This window comes from Leguminivora glycinivorella, chromosome 14, assembly GCF_023078275.1.
Source record: "Leguminivora glycinivorella isolate SPB_JAAS2020 chromosome 14, LegGlyc_1.1, whole genome shotgun sequence".
NCBI classification, from domain to species: domain Eukaryota; kingdom Metazoa; phylum Arthropoda; class Insecta; order Lepidoptera; family Tortricidae; genus Leguminivora; species Leguminivora glycinivorella.
In genome coordinates, this window is record NC_062984.1 from 6,226,026 (window position 1) to 6,245,085 (window position 19,060).

At 38.3% G+C, this 19,060-nt stretch overlaps 1 protein-coding gene across 1 annotated transcript in view; it reads right to left on the reverse strand.

Annotated features, from left to right (window-relative positions):
- Positions 1–19,060, reverse strand: part of LOC125233504 — a 521,975-nt gene that overhangs the window by 282,135 nt on the left and 220,780 nt on the right. The window contains exon 4 of the mRNA XM_048139546.1: positions 16,792–16,984. Coding sequence (XP_047995503.1) covers positions 16,792–16,984 — 193 coding nt within the window. The remainder of the gene's footprint in view (positions 1–16,791; positions 16,985–19,060) is intronic.

Below are 19,060 nucleotides of genomic sequence, written 5' to 3' on the forward strand. Positions count from 1 at the left end.
CATCGCGCGACCGTCGCCCACGCAAGCCACGGCGTAGACGCACGGCCGGTTTCCATCCTTTCTTGGTAGATATTCTGCGAATTCGCACGAAGCTCTTTGCTTCTTCTTTTCTTATGCGCACTGCCAAGGAGAGGAATTCCTTGCCGGCGGCTATATTTCCGAGCTCATATAACCCGGAAACCTTCAAATCTAGGGTGAACAGGCATCTTCCGGGCGAGCTCACTCCATCGTAGGCCACGTCTTTGCCTTTGGCTAGTCTGTGGTCAAGAATAAGCCCATTCATAATAAAAAAACCGGCCAAGAGCGTGTCGGGCCACGCTCAGTGTAGGGTTCCGTAGTTTTCCGTATTTTTCTCAAAAACTACTGAACCTATCAAGTTCAAAACAATTTTCCTAGAAAGTGTTTATAAAGTTCTACTTGTGTGATTTTTTTCATATTTTTTAAACATATGGTTCAAAAGTTAGAGGGGGGGGACGCACTTATTTTTCCTTTAGGAGCGATTATTTCCAAAAATATTAATATTATCAAAAAACCATCTTAGTAAACCCTTGTTCATTTTTAAATACCTATTCAACAATATATCACACGTTGGGGTTGGAATGAAAAAAAATATCAGCCCCCACTTTACATGTAGGGGGGTACCCTAATAAAATATTTTTTTCCATTTTTTATTTTTGCACTTTGTTGGCGTGATTGATATACATATTTGTGCCAAATTTCAGCTTTCTAGTGCTAACGGTTACTGAGATTATCCGCGGACGGACGGACAGACAGACATGGCCAAACTATAAGGGTTCCTAGTTGACTAAGGAACCCTAAAAAAGAGTGAACTGAAATTCGGTCAAGTGTATATATATATATAAGTAAGGGGCGTGAATTGAATAAACCTCAACTTTTGAAAGTCGTTAAAATGCTCATTGAATCCGGGTTCAAGCCCCGTGTAAATTATTTGAAAAAGTTCAAACCAATTTATAAATGTATTCACACCTCAACGCGTCGCTGATTTATTTGGCCTGGATTGCCAGGTGACGCTTTTTGATGGCAAATAAAATTGAATAAAGTATGTTCGTTTTTGACAGGTAGCTTGATTATTTTATGATTAACGCCTTAGGCCGTTTTCACATTATCCGATCCGATATCGGATGTAGGAAGGATGTAAAATGTAAGACCATTTCTTCATTTAGGTATGTATATAGATCAATATTACTAATAAGAAGCACTGAAGCTTTGGTAGTTCCATGTGCTCTGCCTCCCCCTTTATGGGATACAGGCGTGATTGTATGTATGTATGTATGTATTACTAATAAACGATACAATACGCAAAAATTGCGGACTTACTGCCAATGACATTGTTCTGCAACAGTTTTTGTCCGAAGCGCCATTGAACTGCCGATATTGGAAGGTGGCTCCGACCATTTTGGATTCAGCTCGCCCAGAAGACGCCTGTTCACCCTTGATTTGAAGGTTACCATATGAGCTCGGAAATATAGCCGCCGGCAAGTTTCAAGTTTCTTTATTTGGCCAAGTAACAAAACACGTTACATCTAGCAAGTCAATTACAGGTCATTGCTAAAACTAATCATGCAATGTCTTAAAATAGCTTATATAAAACAAAGATATAATTCATATAAGATGTACATTATTTTTCATTTTCTCAGTAAATTCATTGATTGAATAGAACGGATTACATTGAAAGAAACGTTTCAGTTTATTTTTAAATTCCGTACATGTTAAATTTATTACGTTTACAGGCAGTAAATTATAAAGAGTAACTTTTAAGGAGATACCTTGTTTAAATGTTTTGACTAACTTTGTTGCAGGAACGCATAGCTTATACTTATTTCGTGTGTTATATGTATGAATGTCCTTTCGCGTTTTAAAATCATTCTTACTTTTGTGGATTTCTAATAGGCAGTTAAATATGTACAATGAAATTACTGTCATGATTCGACTTTTTATAAAGAATTCTCTAACGGAAGCGCCTTTGCGTAGATTGTATACAATTCTCACTGAAGGTTTTTAGATATAAGAATTCTTTTTATTCCAACTGCGTTGCCCCAAGTAGTTACAGCATAATTCAGATGAGCGTGAACTAGAGCATAGTAAGCCGATATAAGTGTTTTACGATTGATTAAGGGTCTTAGTTTTAATAGTGCATAATTTCCTGAAGCTATTTTGTTACAAATTTTGTCAATGTGAAATGAGTGACTTAACTTATTGTCAATATGATATCCTAAAAATATTGTGTTAGTTACGTTTACTAATCCTATCTCACTAATATTTATACTATCAATTATATTTTTATTATGGTATGTCAATAATGTAGTTTTGTTAGAGTTTAAAATGATTCCGTTAGCATTGGTTACTAAATACCTTTAAATCTTTTAATTTAGTAAATTTATTTTGTGAACCAACTAGAATCACGGCAACCAGTGCAACATGTATAGACAACATCTTCAGTAACGATATTGCGATTAGTAAATCTGTAATAAACACCTTGAGTTCTGACCACTGTGGACTAAAAGCCTCTTTTGGCGGGAAGATAGAGGATATTCCACAAGACACTGTGTGCAGACTGATTTCCGAAAGGCGCTTACAGTCATTCAATCGTAATATTAGGAACAACTTACCTTTTCTTTCATGTAACCGAGAGAACCCTGACTGTCTGAGTTCTGAGTTGTTTAACTGTATAAAAAAGGAATTTGATGCCTGCTTCATCCCCAAGAAGATGCAGGGCAAGGTCAAGGTTAAATTTAGCGACTGGGCTACGCCGGATATTCACGATAAGAGACGCCGGCTCTATGATTTGTATGATCTGCGAACAACTGATAAAAGGCCGGAATTTATAGAGTACGTAAAGAATTTCTCGAAATCTTTTAAAAGGATGTGTGTCGCCGCTAAAGCTGATTATTTATCCAAAAAGATCTTAAATTCCAGCGATAAAGTTAAAACTACATGGCAAGTGATCAGCAGTGAAACAGGAAAGCGTAAAATAAAAGAACGGCACTACAACCTACGAGTTGCTGATACTTTAGTAAGTTCCGACCGTGAAGTGGCAGATCACTTCGAGCGATTTTTCTCGAATATACCGGCAGAGACAACAAAGTCTCTTAACTCATCGCCAATTGTCGCTGAAGAAATGCTGCAAGCTAATGTAGAAGAATGTTCAGAAATATTCACATTTTCTTATGTTACTCCGACCATAGTTATTAAAACGTTCAGAACTTTAAATTTAAAGAAAACTGAAGATCTATGGGGCTTGTCAGTTAAAGTATTACACTCAATAGTAGAATCAATCGCACCCTATTTAGCTGAGATTTTCAACAGATGTATTGAAACTGGCATTTTTCCTGATATTATGAAACACAGCAAAATTATCCCGCTGTTTAAATCAGGAACGAAATCAGACCCGACCAACTTTAGACCTATTTCAATATTACCAGCGCTAAGTAAGGTCTTTGAGAAGCTTATTCTTAATCAACTGTTGTCTCACTTTAACAGAAATAAATTGCTTGACAATAATCAATTTGGTTTTACCAGAGGTCGTTCAACTACTGATGCCGGTGTGGTACTTCTAAAACACATCTTTGACGCCTGGGAAAGAGCTCAAGATGCTGTTGGAATTTTCTGTGATCTATCAAAGGCCTTTGATTGCGTTGATCACGAGAATTTAAAGAGAAAATTGAGCCACTATGGGGTTAAAGCTGCTGCCCTTGACCTTGTTTCATCGTACCTTTCCGACAGAACTCAGCGAGTTGTTATCAATGGGACTCAATCAGCAGGTTCACCGGTAGCACTTGGAGTGCCTCAAGGTTCAATTCTCGGTCCCTTCCTGTTCTTAGTATACATTAATGATCTACCGAAACTAGTGCAAGATAAACATGATATAGTGTTATTTGCTGACGACACTTCTCTTATATTCAAAGTTGACAGAAAGGAAAGCAGCTTCGATAACATCAACGATGCACTGTCTAGCATAGCAGACTGGTTTACGGCGAATAACTTACTTCTAAACGCCAAGAAAACCAAGTGCATCAGATTTGCGCTTCCGAACGTTAAGCAGGTAAATAACAGTAAGATCCAAATGAAAGGTGAAACGCTGGAATTTGAAGATCGAACGGTTTTCCTTGGAGTCACTTTGGATTCAAAACTGCAATGGCATGCACATATAGCCACTTTAGCTGGCAAACTTAGTTCTGCAGCTTACGCAGTAAGGCGAATCAGACAACTAACAAACGTAGAGACGGCCAGGCTGGTATACTTTAGCTACTTCCACAGTGTTATGTCATATGGGATCCTGTTATGGGGAAAAGCTGCAGACATTCAGGCTATTTTTGTGCTGCAAAAACGAGCAGTCCGTTCAATCTACGGATTGGGCGGTCGAGCATCTTTAAGAGAAAAATTCAAAGAGGTGAACATTCTTACCGTTGCCTCTCAATACATATACGAAAATATTATGTATGTTCGGAAAAATATCCACGAATTCAAGCTTAACAGTGACATCCATAACTATAACACAAGGAACAAACATAAACTTGCTGTGACCGCCCACCGTCTCCGTAAGGTTGGTACGTCTTTCGTCGGGAACTGTACACGTTTTTATAACAAAGTACCAACCGATATAGTGGATTTGCCATTTGACAAATTTAAGGCACGCATTAAGCGTTTGTTGTTATGTAAGGCGTACTACACTGTGAAGGATTTTATAGATGATAGGGATGCCTTTAAGGTGGTTGCTTGTCAATAGATGAATGAAGTCGTATATATTTTTTCATTTTCTCTGCATTGTGTAATTAAGCATACTAGTGTTCAATTGACGTATGAGAACATATTCTCGTCTGATTATATTGTTTTTATTTAAGTTTAGTTGTGGACACTTGGAGACCTTATACATCTCCAAGATTATGTGTTTAATGTTTAATGTTTATCTTACTTTAATTTTATTGTATAAATCTATATTTCCTTCCTTTGTAACATACGAGCACAGAATATAGTGTCTTACAGCTATGTTTTATTATTTGAATATTTAATTTAGCCTGGCAGCTTGAACATGTCATGCACACTTAAAAGTCTTGCTGCGGTGGCGTCGTTGATCGGGTCGCCACCTTCCCGAATAAAGGTTGAGGGAGGCGATGGCTGAGATACGCGTCATACTCGTGAACGGGTGCCGTCTGTGAAGACCGGTCTGTTTAAGCTTACTGGGGCTGTTATAACTTAGTAACTTTAATTCTAATTTTTATTAAATTAGGACACTTTGTTCGGTTGTCGTTTGTTTCCTTTCTTTTAGTGAATATTTTAAATATATGATTTTGATTCATGGAGACCATATACATCTCTAAGGAGAATTAGATTAAGTAGATATACATTTTATTTTTAGTTGTGACATTTAGAGTCATTTGCACCTCTAAAGTAATTTTAGACTTTTTTTTTTTGTATTTGTACTTTTTATATTAAAATTTAGTGTAGTTCTTGGTTGTAATTCGACATTTAGAGACCTTCTACATCTCTAATTAATTGTATAGAGTTAACTTTAGTTAGAACTTAGAATTAGTATATAATAGTATCAATTGTAATTTCAACTCAATTTTAAATATTTTTTTAAATACCTATGTACATGTGACGTGTAAAAGTGCCCCTGTGGCCTATTTGCTGAATAAATTATTTTGATTTTTGATTTTTTTTTTTGATTGAACCATTCCCCAAGCGTTTTCATGATATTTTTGATATTCTGTTCCAGTTTGTCTAGGTTAGTCTCTTTTAAGCCCACATGTGTGTCATCTGCAAATAGGGTAACCATAGCGTAATTGGGTATGCATTCCGGTAAATCATTAACATATATTAAAAATAAAATTGGGCCCAAGATAGATCCTTGTGGTACACCAACATTTACGACTATTTCTTTTGAAGATGTGCCATTGATATTTACTTTTTGACTTCTGTTATTTAGGTAGCTTTTTATCAAATTAAGTTCTTGGTGTTTAAATCCATAGTAATCCAATTTCATTAATAGAACATCATGGCGGATACAGTCAAACGCTTTAGACAGATCACAGAAAATACTACAGCATTTTTGTGATCTGTCCAAGGCTGAAAGCACGAAATCTATAACTTTACGCAACACCATTCCTGTTGATTTTTCCTTTTGGAACCCATATTGGTTCGAATTAAACAAACTGTAACTATCGAAATACTCGGTTATTTTATTTTTAATTACAGACTCTAATATTTTAGACACAGCTGGAAGTATGCAAACAGGTCTATAATTGTTAGGGTCCTCTGTTGCTCCTTTCTTATGAAGTGGAATTACTTTCCCTATTTTGAGACATTGTGGAAATATACCCTCTGTTAGGCAGCTGTTAATAATATTTAGTAAGATTTCTAGTAAGTAGTTATTTCCTAAGAATATTTTTTTAACAAAACGAGAATCTACATTATATACGTCTTTGGAACATTTATCCTTCAACTTCTTTATTGTCTTAAATAATTCAACTCTATCAATTGGAATAAACTTGATACGCGTGTTTGGACGTTCAACTTTACATAGGAAGTCTTTGCATGTTTTTTTGTCATTAATTAGGTGCCCAGCCGTTTTTTCTGCAACCGAAGAAAATAAATTATTAAAGGAGTTTGCGATTTCTTCTGTATTAGTAATGCATTTACCATCATCATTAATTATCGCTTCAATATGATTTTGTGTTTTTTTGTTTTGTTTCGTTTGTTCTTTAATAATTTTCCATGATTCTTTAACAGTGTTCTTAGCTTTATTTAACCTTTCTGACAAACTTATTCTTTTTGCTGAGATCAAAACTTTACGTAGTAGTTTTTTGTAGGTTTTTATATGATTTTCTCTCTGAGCGCAAGGTGTAACTTCTTGTAAGATTTCTAATTTTTGTAAATTTTGTTTAGATATTGATATGCCCTTTGTTTGCCATTTTACATAATTAGAAGTGGGTTTTGATACTTTACGCTCTGGAAAAGCTATGTTGAAGTAGTGAGTTATCGCTTCCATTAGTAAGTTCATTTTAGAGTTTGGGTCAGAATTTGTTACAATTTGGTGTAAAAGATCACAGTCACTAGTAATTAGATAATGAAAATATTCATAGTTACATTTGGACATGCTTCTGACGAGTATGGGAGATTTTTCACATTTACTATTATTATTTATTGACTCCACTGATATTTGGACAGTAATAACATTATGGTCCGATAGTTTGGTGTCTAATACTTGAGATTTGCAAAGGTTGTCCTCTAAATTAGTTATAAAATTGTCGATACAAGTAGCACTTGGCCCTTTAATTCTATTTGGTTCTTTAATAAGGTATATACAACCATAATTATTTAAAATGTTCTTAAATTGTTTAATTCTACTGTCAGACTTTAAAATATTGAGATTAAAATCGCCAGCCATGATCATCTTCTTTCCTTCGCGCGTGATCTTATTGAATATCGTTTTTATAGTATCTTTAAAAGTCGGAAAGTCATGCTCAGGGCGGTACACACAGATTATGACAATGTTTGGCGACTTCAACTCTACGGCTGCAATTTCACAGCTCATTTCAAATGCAAGCTTTACAATATCTTTTCTTTCTTTTACTCTAACATGTTCTTTTACATAAATAGCCACACCCCCGTGCTTAAATAGTTTTCTGTTGTAGTACGATGTTAAAACATAGTCTTCAAGTTTCATGCTATCTACCTGACTATCATTGGCCCATGTTTCAGTAAGGCAGAGTACATCACAATTGCTTTCTTTAGTTAATAATTCTAGCTGTAGGTATTTATTCCTAATGCATTGGATATTACTATGAACCACTGTTAAGTTAGGTCTTTGGTTTGGCAATTGCTTGTAAAATAATTATTACATTGTGCTTCATTATTTTGAGTACAATTTATGAACTGTAACAAAGATGAGCCATTAAACTGGATAGAGTTAACAGTTATTGTGTCTACAATTAATTCCTGAAGAACATTTCTTGTATGTTTGTAAGATGAATTGAGGTCCAAAAACTTTACTCCTTCATATGTATTAGCCAATAGTGCTATGCTACGATTGATTTTATATATAATTTCATTATTTATTCCGTCATACAACATGCTGCTAATTATTACATTATATTTCCTATCTGAAGAGTTCAGTAATAACTTAAATAACAATTTTCTATAGTTAGTTTGTGTTTGTATAAATTTACTTAGGAGAAGGACTATTGTATCGTTTTCGGAGAAATCCTTAGAATAAGTTGCAAAATTTTCCAATATCTGCTCAGGGCTGGCATTTGGTTTGCAAATATTGGTGACAGATAGTGAAGAGTTCTTCTTACTAACTCGCTGTGCCAGTCCCGCTCCCATGTGATCGGAGAAAATTAAGACTGATTTCTTTTTACTTTCACTTTCTCTTTGCCCCTCACTACGTCTCTGCTTCACTGCTTTTTGTATCCCTCCGTGTATTCCGTCTACTGTTATTATATCCTGGTTCGACTTTTCACTTTACAATCGTTTTCATTATCCCTCACTGATGATTCTAGTTGTAATTTCTTCATATTTTGGTCCATTTTGAATTTATGTAACTGAAGTCTTTTATTTTTATTTGTTAATGATTTAATCACTTTATTTTGGCGTTTTATTTTTCTTTGCAATTTCTGGTTTAACTTAGGCTTATTTTTGTATTTATTATTTTTGACTGTAAAGTTGATAGCGTCGTCGTTTTCTTCTTCTTTACATTGAGACTTCTCGACTGCCCCAGAAATTTCTTCGCTAAAATCTAATCTGACTTTACATTTCTCCAGTTTTTCAATTTTAGACGTACTTCCATCTATACAGTTGTTTTTACTAATGCTTTCTTTTCTAGGCCCACTTAATATATTTTCGCACATATTTTTATACATTATCATTTTCTTGTGCAAGTCGGTCAAATCTGTTTTTAATTTCTTATTTTCTTCATTTAAAACTATTATTTCTTGATGCGCGCTTTCTAGTTCTATTTTAATATTTTGTATCTTGAGGTCGCATTGTGTCTGTAAATCATAATCCTCTGTGTTGTTGATGTCTGGTAAACTTTGAAAGGTTTGTAAAGTGCCCGGCTCATTTTTAATTGTGTCCGGGCTGCTATTATATTCTAAGCTTTTTATAGTTTGTCTGGAATTTGAATCACAGTTGTCCAATTGTGCTTGTTGTTGCAATCTCAGCTTTCGCCTCGTCATCATTGTAGGTGTACCTTTTTAGGGTTTCGTAGTCAACTAGGAACCCTTATAGTTTCGCCATGTCTGTCTGTCCGTCCGTCCGTCCGTCCGTCCGTCCGTCCGCGGATAATCTCAGTAACCGTTAGCACTAGAAAGCTGAAATTTGGTACCAATATGTATATCAATCACGCCAACAAAGTGCAAAAATAAAAAATGGAAAAAAATGTTTTATTAGGGTACCCCCCCTACATGTAAAGTGGGGGCAGATTTTTTTTTTCATTCCAACCCCAACGTGTGATATATTGTTGGATAGGTATTTAAAAATGAATAGGGGTTTACTAAGATCGTTTTTTGATAATATTAATATATTCGGAAATAATCGCTCCTAAAGGAAAAAAAGTGCGTCCCCCCCCTCTAACTTTTGAACCATATGTTTAAAAAATATGAAAAAATAGGAATTCCACGTAGGTACGTCTACGTATTTTGTAGAAAATTGCTGCCAAGTTCCAACAGTATCCAGATTATAACTGAATTAGAATTAGAATTATTTATTGCGTATCACATTACAAGCATTGGATGGAGTGGAACATATAGGTATACATGTGACACCCTGTAAAGGTACAGCAATATATACTGTACTGTATTATCCACCACAATAACCAACTTCGTTACCAAGTGTTTTTCTTTCTAATGTAACTTTTTAATTATTTACCTGATTAATTGTTAATCGATGGAATCAGGCGTTACTTTGCGGAAATCCATGTTAATCGTAAACTAGAACTTTCCTTTGCTAATCCGCGAATAGATAACGTGCACGTTCACTCGTTCAGTGCACTGTTCAAAGTTCTAGTTTATGATTACTTGTTGTTTGTTACCGCCCTAGAGGTCCATTGTCTGTTGTGCGGCGTCGCTAATTATTGACGGCAACTCAGGTATGTCACGTGCGGTGCATTATGTTATATATGTATATTTACTATGCTGCTTTATCCCTGCTTAGTCAAGTAACGAAGAATGAGGATATCCGGAGACTCCGGATAAACAAGAGAGTGTTAACGCTGAAGGTGATATTAATGTGTGATATTAGGCGATCGGTCTGGCCTAGCGCTTAGTCGAAGTTGTGGGTTCGAATTTTGGTAAGGGCATACGAACCAGTGTAGAGAGTTGAGGGAGACCTTTGTTCAGCAGAGGTCGTTTTTCATCTGGTTAAGATAGTATATAAAGTTTTAAATTATAACAATATCTATTGTGTTTGAATCAGCCTGTATTTAATTTACGCTCATATTGTAGCAGAATGCTACGTATTAAAAAAAAACTCACTTTTTTTTTAAATTATAAACGTGCTTACTCTTGGCCACAGACTAGCCAAAGGCAAAAGCGAGGCCTATGATGGAGTGAGCTCGCCCAGTAGACGCCTATTCACTGTTGATTTGACTGTTGCCGGGTTATATGAGCTCGGAAATATAGCCACCGGCAAGGAGTTCCACTCCTTGGCTGTGCGCATAAGAAAAGAACTTTTAATTCAAAATTAAAATCTTCCTTGACTCGCGAGCCATCAGGAATGCGCCGTACGTTGTCTCCTGAAATAGCTCATCCCGGACTACTTAGGGGCTCCGCCGCATCTAATAGAATCTTAATCTACCGTCGCCGAGACGCCCGTGACGCATCTAACGCTATTTACTTTAAAGCTGGCTCCACACTGGCACGACTTAATTAATTTTGGGTTTGACTTGAACATGCTAGGCGCTGATAGAAAATAGAAAGATATGTTTATGCACACAGTCATTATCTTTGTGTTTATGTATTACTAGAGAGTAGATTTTTACACAAATTAAGGGTTTAAGTTACAGCGAAAACGCAAACGCCCGAGGGATCGGCCCGGAAAGAGATGGCGGGATGACCAGTGCGCGTAGCCGAATGCACAAACGATCACGAAATCAAACCATGACGCTCTCATACGTAACTAACGTATGCGGAATGAAATCTGGACAAAGTTTTGATACCGTACAGAGTAAGTAAATAAATAAACTAAAATAATGTATAAATGCCAGATTAAAGTTTACATATCTGTCATTTAAAGTGGTAAGTTTGATGAGTATTGGATTCCTTTTCTTAAAATGATGGTCAATCGAGAAGAATGACCTCGCTAAACTGTTTGTAATTTCTACATACCAATTTCCTATGGCCGAATGCGAAGTCCGTGGAAAGTTTTGTAGGAAGGGTTAGAAGCTAACAGTCAATTTATAATATTTTTGCGTCCTTTTTCTTTACAAAAACTACCGCAACAAAGCGTGGTTCAAGGAAACATTACGGCATTGGCAAATTTTCTGGGACAGATTTGATTAAAGGAAATGTCGGCCCCCTGAGGCACAAAATCTTACAGAGAGCTCGAGAAAGCATTCGAATGAGGCAGTGAAAGTGATTAAACATATCTAGAAGACGTGGGTATCGATACACATTAAAAAAAAGTTAAGCCTATAGTCTTCAAAAATAATAGTTATTTGTTATACAAGAGTGCAAAGTTTTATTTTAACGCCGAGTGTGGAATTGAAAAACGAGCAAGCGAAAGGATTTTATAGTTGAATCACGAGCGAAGCGAGTGGTTCGAGAATAGAATCCTGAGCTTGCGAGTTTTTCAATACACGAGAAGTAAAATACATTTGCACTCGTGTGTAACACAAAACTTTTCCCCTCACTATAGCGAGGAAAGTACAACGCAAAAACTACTATTATAATTAAATTAAATAGTAGAGTTCCGTAGTTTTCCGCATTTTTCTCAAAAACTACTGAACCTATGAAGTTCAAAACAATTTTCCTAGAAAGTGTTTATAAAGTTCTACTTTTGTGATTTTTTTCATATTTTTTAACCATATGATTCAAAAGTTAGAGGGGGGGGGACGCACTTTTTTTTCCTTTAGGAGCGATTATTTCCGAAAATATTAATATTATCATAAAACGATCTTACTAAACCCTTATTCATTTTTAAATACCTATCCAACAATATATCACACGTTGAGGTCGGAATGAAAAAAAATATCAGCCCCCACTTTACATGTAGGGGGGGTACCCTAATAAACCATTTTTTTCCATTTTTTATTTTTGCACTTTGTCGGCGTGGTTGATATACATATCGGTACCAAATTTCAGCTTTCTAGTGCTAACGGTTACTGAGATTATCCGCGGACGGACGGACGGACGGACGGACGGACAGACAGACATGGCGAAACTATAAGGGTTCCTAGTGACTACGGAACCCTAAAAAATGACTGTTATTCAAGGTCTAATTACTTTATCCACTAGTTTATCACTCACTTCCAGTAGTTCCACAGGTGGTAAATCATCTTTATCACCTATTTTTATCAATTTTAAAGCAGTTAATTTGAATTTATTCAAGGTCAAATTACATTACCCAGTGGATAAAATGCGTTTTTACCCGCTGGTATTAAAGGACAAAAAAACGTGTTTCCGAGCTAGTGAGGGGAAAAATACATATATTTCGTTCCACAATTCTGAAGCTTAATAATTAATGAATACTGAAGCTATCTTTACCCTGTGCCACTTTCATGGCATCGCCGTCTATCCTCATTTGCATATTTCAAACACAATGTGTCAGTTTACGACTGCAGTGCAGTGGCAGAATGATAGTAAACCCATAAAATGCAGTTTATGACTACATTGACTACAATAGCCATGTTCATACTATTCATGGTTGCATTTCGATAGACTACGGATTTTTTTTATAGGATTCCGGCAAACGAGCAGACAGGTCGCCTGATGGTAAGCTATCACTGCCCATGGACACCCGAAACACCAGAAGTGTTGGTGCGTTGCCGGCCTTTAAGATAGGTGTACGCTCCTTTCTTGAAGGTTTGAAGGTCGTATCAGTCCGGAAATACTGCAGGTGACAATTAATTCCACATATTAGCTGTGCGGGGCAGGAAGTTTCTTGAGAAACGCAGAGTTGAGGACTGCTAGCCATCTAAATGATGGCGATGGAAATGTTGATGCATGTCAGTTTTAAAGGTATTGTTTTCTTTCCTCTGACCAGAAAGCGACAAATTTCAAGAAAAACCCTTTTTGCTTCCCGGCTTCGTCGAACACAGAAATAGTATACACACCTTGGCCAGTAAGCAAAAAGCCTAAATCAAATGATTATTTGGCCTCGGCTAAGAATAACATGTCATGTCATATATTTCCTACTATGTGACAATTTTAAGTTAAGGATATGTGCCAAATTATCAAAACTGATGTTCAAAAGTTTTAAGCTGAAAGCATGCGTACGCTTGTTCGTGCTAACGAGCGATTTATCATACATTTTAAAAGATAAAAAGTTTTGTAAAATAAAACAAATAAAGCCGACTAGGCCTATACAGGTGGGCCTTGACAAAAGATGCATATCTTTTCGGTTTCACGCCTCACAATGGTCGCTAAAAATAGTTGCTCCAGTTCGTAGCGCCGTAGCCGCTGCTACGCCGTACAAGCTACGAGGGCAATGGGTTGTCCATTTTGTAGGGAGATTTATTTTATTTTATTACTTGAGAGAAAAAGGAACGAGTGGATCAGGCAGGTCACAAAACTTAAAGACGTGGTGGAGGAAATTGGACACAGAAAGTGGAGATGGGCTGGGCACATTGCCAGGATGGACCATAGTCGCTGGGCGAGACGAACTATGGCGTGGAAGCCCGCTAACACCCGCGGTCGCGGCAAGCCCCCCCTTAGATGGAGAGACGACATCTGCCAACTAGCTGGCGATAACTGGATGCGGATGGCAATGGACCGACAAGCGTGGAGGAATGGAGAGGAGGCCTATGTCCGAAGACGGGCGCTTTAGAGGCTGCTAAGTATAGATAGATAGATAGATTACTTGAGCATTTGCCCGCGGCTTCACTCGCGTTAATTTTGAAAGTTGTGAAATGCTCCATACAAACTTCCACCCCCCATTTTAGGGACTAGGGGGTTAAAAAGAGACCAAAAAATAGCCTAAGTCACTCTCCATCCCTTCAACTATCTCCACTTAAGAAATCACGTCAATTTGTCGGTCTGTTTTGGCGTGAAAGATGAACAAGCAAACAGACACACACACTTTCCAATTTAAATATTAAGTACTAGCTTTTGCCCGCGGCTTCACTCGCACTAGAAAGAGACAAAAAGTAGCCTGTGTCACTCTCCATCCCTTCAACTATCTCCACTTAAAAAAATACGTCAATCCGTCGCTCCGTTTTGCCGTGAAAGACGGACAAACAAACAGACACACACACTTTCCCATTTATAATATTAGTATGGATGGATATGAATTCGTAATACGTATTGTAAAAATAGTTGCCCCAGTTCGTAGCGCCTAGCCGCTACGCCTTGATGCTACCAGGGCAATGGGTTGACCATTTAGAGAGAGATTTATTAATCGTTTAATTCATCATCATCGTCCTTGTGTTATCCCGGGATTTTCCACGGCCCATGGGTGCCTATTCCGCTTTGATAACTAATCCCAAGATTTGGCGTATGCGCTAGTTTTTACGAAAGCGACTGCCATCTGACCTTCCAACCCGAAGGGTACTAGGTCTTATTGGAATTAGTCCGGATTCCTCACAATGTTTTCCTTCACCGAAAAGCGACTGGCAAATATCAAATGACATTTCACACATAAGTTTCGAAAAACTCATAGGTAAAACGACGGGCCGAACTAGGTAATATGTAGACATTAACGTTGATATGAACTCTACATTATCCCAAAGTGACATCCTTGAGAAAATGAGGAAGATCGTGCGGCTCTAGGCTAATAGTCCATAAATGATTGGTCGTTGTTGTATTATGAATAATTTTACTTTACAACTGTGACGCTTTTTTTACTTTACTATGATAAACAACTAAATAAACCGTTGCGAGAGCAACATCACACAGAACAGACAAGAAAGGCTCGTGACAGATTGCCGTTTTACGCTTTTTTCTTCAAGTTTAAGTAAATACCAACTCACAAAAACACATAATTGTTTTTTTTTCCTATAACATCAGACCACCGTGCCAACGCATTCTCATCTCTACTCCCAAGAAAATAGAGTCATTTACCCACAGTTCAAGACTTATCAATCAAGGCGTCAACCCGCCCCTGCTTCGTAACTTGGCAGTTCCTTCATTAACAATTCCGGAAAAACCTTATAAATAAGGGATTTTGACCATAATCACCTTGAAAATACAGTATAAAATAGCTTATATGTTTATGACCGTTTGAGGCATGTTGGGTTTGAGATGGTGGCTAATGTTTACTCCGTGAGAGAAAAAGTTTAAGCTTAGGAATTTAAGACGAGGGGATTAACCGTAATATATAGGTACGAATAACGATGCCGTAATCTGTTAAAACAAAAGCCTTTGTTTCTATTATTCACGGCGGCTAGATCCCATCTCGACTACAGATGTAGTGCGAAAAGGGTTTCCTTCGGAAACGTTCGTATTTGTCATGCATCTCATACATCTTGTACTGACACTGACTGAAATAGCATGACACGTTCGTACGTTTCCGTAACAATTCGAGGCAAATCTTTTTGGATACATCTGTACAAGCACTAGCAAGTCCCACGTCGTAGCTAAAACGATTATACGCGGCAATCATAATATGATATGATTGCTCATGCCCATGCGTGTCGCTGGTGACCTGGTCGCCAGAGGTTGCAACCTCTGTCACTCCTGCTGGATACCAGGGTATCCAAGCTGTAGTGGTGTCTCGCTCCAGCTTACCTCAGCACGGTCCCATGCTCTTCGCTGGCGATGCTCGCGCTTTTACGCCGCTCCGGGCCTCTTCTGAACGAGATGCTATCTCTATCACCCTGCTGCATACTTGCTGGATACCAGGGTATCCAAGCTCACCTCAGCACGGTCCCACGCTCGTAGCTGGCGATGCTCGCACGCGGCGAAATTCCAAGCCGGTTGCTCGCGCTCTTGCGTCGCTTCGGGCCTCTTTTTAACGAGATGCTACCTCTGTCACTCCTGCTGGATACCAGGGTATCCAAGCTGTAGTGGTGTCTCGCTCCAGCTTACCTCAGCACGGTCCCATGCTCTTCGCTGGCGATGCTAGCGCTTTTGCGCCGCTCCGGGCCTCTTCTAAACGAGATGCTATCTCTATCACTCCTGCTGCATACCTGCTGGATACCAGGGTATCCAAGCTCACCTCATCACGGTCCCACGCTCGTAGCTGGCGATGCTCGAACGCGGCGAGCTCCCAAGCCGGCTGCTCGCGCTCTTGCGCCGCTTCGGGGCTCTTCTTAACGAGATGCTACCTCTGTCACTCCTGCTGGATACCAGGGTATCCAAGCTGTAGTGGTGTCTCGCTCTAGCTCACCTCAGTACGGTCCCTTGCTCGTCGCTGGCGATGCTATAGGTGAAAAACTTAAGAAAGTCGTCTGTTGTATGTGTGAGTGACGTGTTCGAATAGGCGTTTGTTTTGTTTGTGTTACTAATTTTAAATATGTGTTCTCTATTCGAACACGTCACTCACACATACAACAGGTGACTTTCTTAAGTTTTTCGCCTATAGCGCTTTTGCGCCGCTCCGGGCCTCTTCTGAACGAGATGCGATCTCTGGCACTCCTGCTGCATACCTGGTGGATACCAGGGTATCCAAGCTCACCTCAGCACGGTCCCGTGCTCGTCGCTGGCGATGCTCGTGCGCGGCGAGCTCCCGAGGCGGCTGCTCGCGCTCTTGCGCCGCTCGGGGCCCTCCTCGTCCTTGCTCGTGAACGATATGCGCGGCGTCTGCGCGCGCAGACCGCACACCTTGTGCGTTGAGACGCCGCGGCATAGCAGCTGGCTTTGGGTTAGATCTGTAACAAATGAATATATTTGTAAAGAAAATGACAACAAAATACCCTTTGCAATGTTAATGACGGAAGATATGAACTATATACGAGTATATGAGTTCTACAAACTTCGAAAGATTTAAAATTTGCACGATTTTTTTCTAAGTTATTATCTCTTTGAAAGTTGAACTCAAACTTTCAAAGAGATAAAACTTAGAAAAAAATCGTAATCGTTTAAAGAAAAAAAAGAATAAAATGAAATAAAATAAAGAATAATCCGTTTCGAATTTAGTTCGTTAGAACCCTCAACTAAGTATACCACTATGTTTTATATGTTTAAGTTTTATACCTAAGAAAACAATATAAAATAGAAAGTTATTAGAGCTTTATTTTCGACATGTAATATTAAAAAACATTACACATCGACAGCATAAGTAGATTAACTCCGCAAATTTGTCAGATAAGCGTCGTATACAAATAATCCCTACTATATTATTATTGTAAGTAAGGTCCGACCGAGAACGATATTTTTGTCTCGGCCGAGAACGAGACCGAGATTCAATTTGATTCTCGGCCGAGACCGAGACCGAGACCGAGAATTTGTAAAACAGTAAAAAATATGCCATTTTTACAAAAAAAGGTTTTCATAATCGAAATTCGCCTATTAACCAGGAAACCAAGAGTATGTTGGGCCCTGCTTAGTGTTTGGTTCCGTAACTACCCAAACCTACCCGCACTCCTTACCTATCTACCGTAGCAAAATAGACTACGTTAGTGACAAAAACAACTATACGGCTCGCCCGGTGGTAAGCAGTCGCCATAGCCTATATAGAGGCATGCAATTTCAGAGGTTTTACACGCGCGTTTAATACCCTGATTTTTTGTGACTTTTTGCAAGAAATCATAAAACAGGTCGTCGAATCGTGTTTTCTACGGGTAGTTTTCCAGGTTTTCCTTTAAAGTCTTTACTAAGCTTCACTTTGATTTTGACGTATTTTTAGGCACATGATTCAAAGTTAAGGGACACGAACTATTTTTTTTTGATAGCGATTATTTCCAAAACTGTATGTATGTATATCAAAAACATGACTATGGAAAACCCATACTTACTAAAAAAAACTCAAAATATCATCCACAAAGCTCAAAATTTCGTCCGATTTTCCGTAATTCACCATTTCTATCATGTAAGGTAGGTATTATTCTAACCTGCTGCTTTGATTTTTCGCGTCGTCGTTTTCTTCCACACACATCAAGTTGTCGTAAATATTTTACACTCTTTTATGAATTATACCTAGGTATTTGTTTGTTTTTGGCTTAAAATGTCGATAAAGACCCTACCAAAATCACTAAAATCGGGATACCAAACGGGCGATGTAACAAACTGAAAACCGCAGTCTCGGTTTTGCCGAGAATCTCGGCCCATTTCAGCCGAGAACCGAGACCGAGATCTCGGCCCGATTTTCGGCCGAGAATGCCGAGACCGAGACCGAGACCGAGATCTCGGTCGGACCTTAATTGTAAGTAAGCTGCTAAGCCGCGGTCCCGGTTCGAAACTCGGTGAGGGCATTTATTTGTGTGATGAGCACAGATATTTGTTCCTGAGTCGTGGGTGTTTTCTATGTATGTAAGTATTTGTATATCATATTATTATATACTTATCGTTGTCAGAGTACATTGTACACATACACACAACACAAGCCTTCTCGAGCTTACCGTGGGACTCAGTCAATCTGTGTAAGAATGTCCTATAGTATGTATTTATTTATAACTGGGAAAGTGTGAACTGACGTGATTTTTAGGGTTCCGTAGTCAACTAGGAACCCTTATAGTTTCGCCATGTCTGTCTGTCCGTCCGTCCGTCCGTCCGTCCGTCCGTCCGTCCGTCCGTCCGCGGATAATCTCAGTAACCGTTAGCACTAGAAAGCTGAAATTTGGTACCAATATGTATTTCAATCACGCCGACAAAGTGCAAAAATAAAAAATGGAAAAAAATGTTTTATTAGGGTACCCCCCCTACATGTAATGTGGGGGCTGATATATTTTTTCATTCCAACCCCAACGTGTGATATATTGTTGGATAGGTATTTAAAAATGAATAAG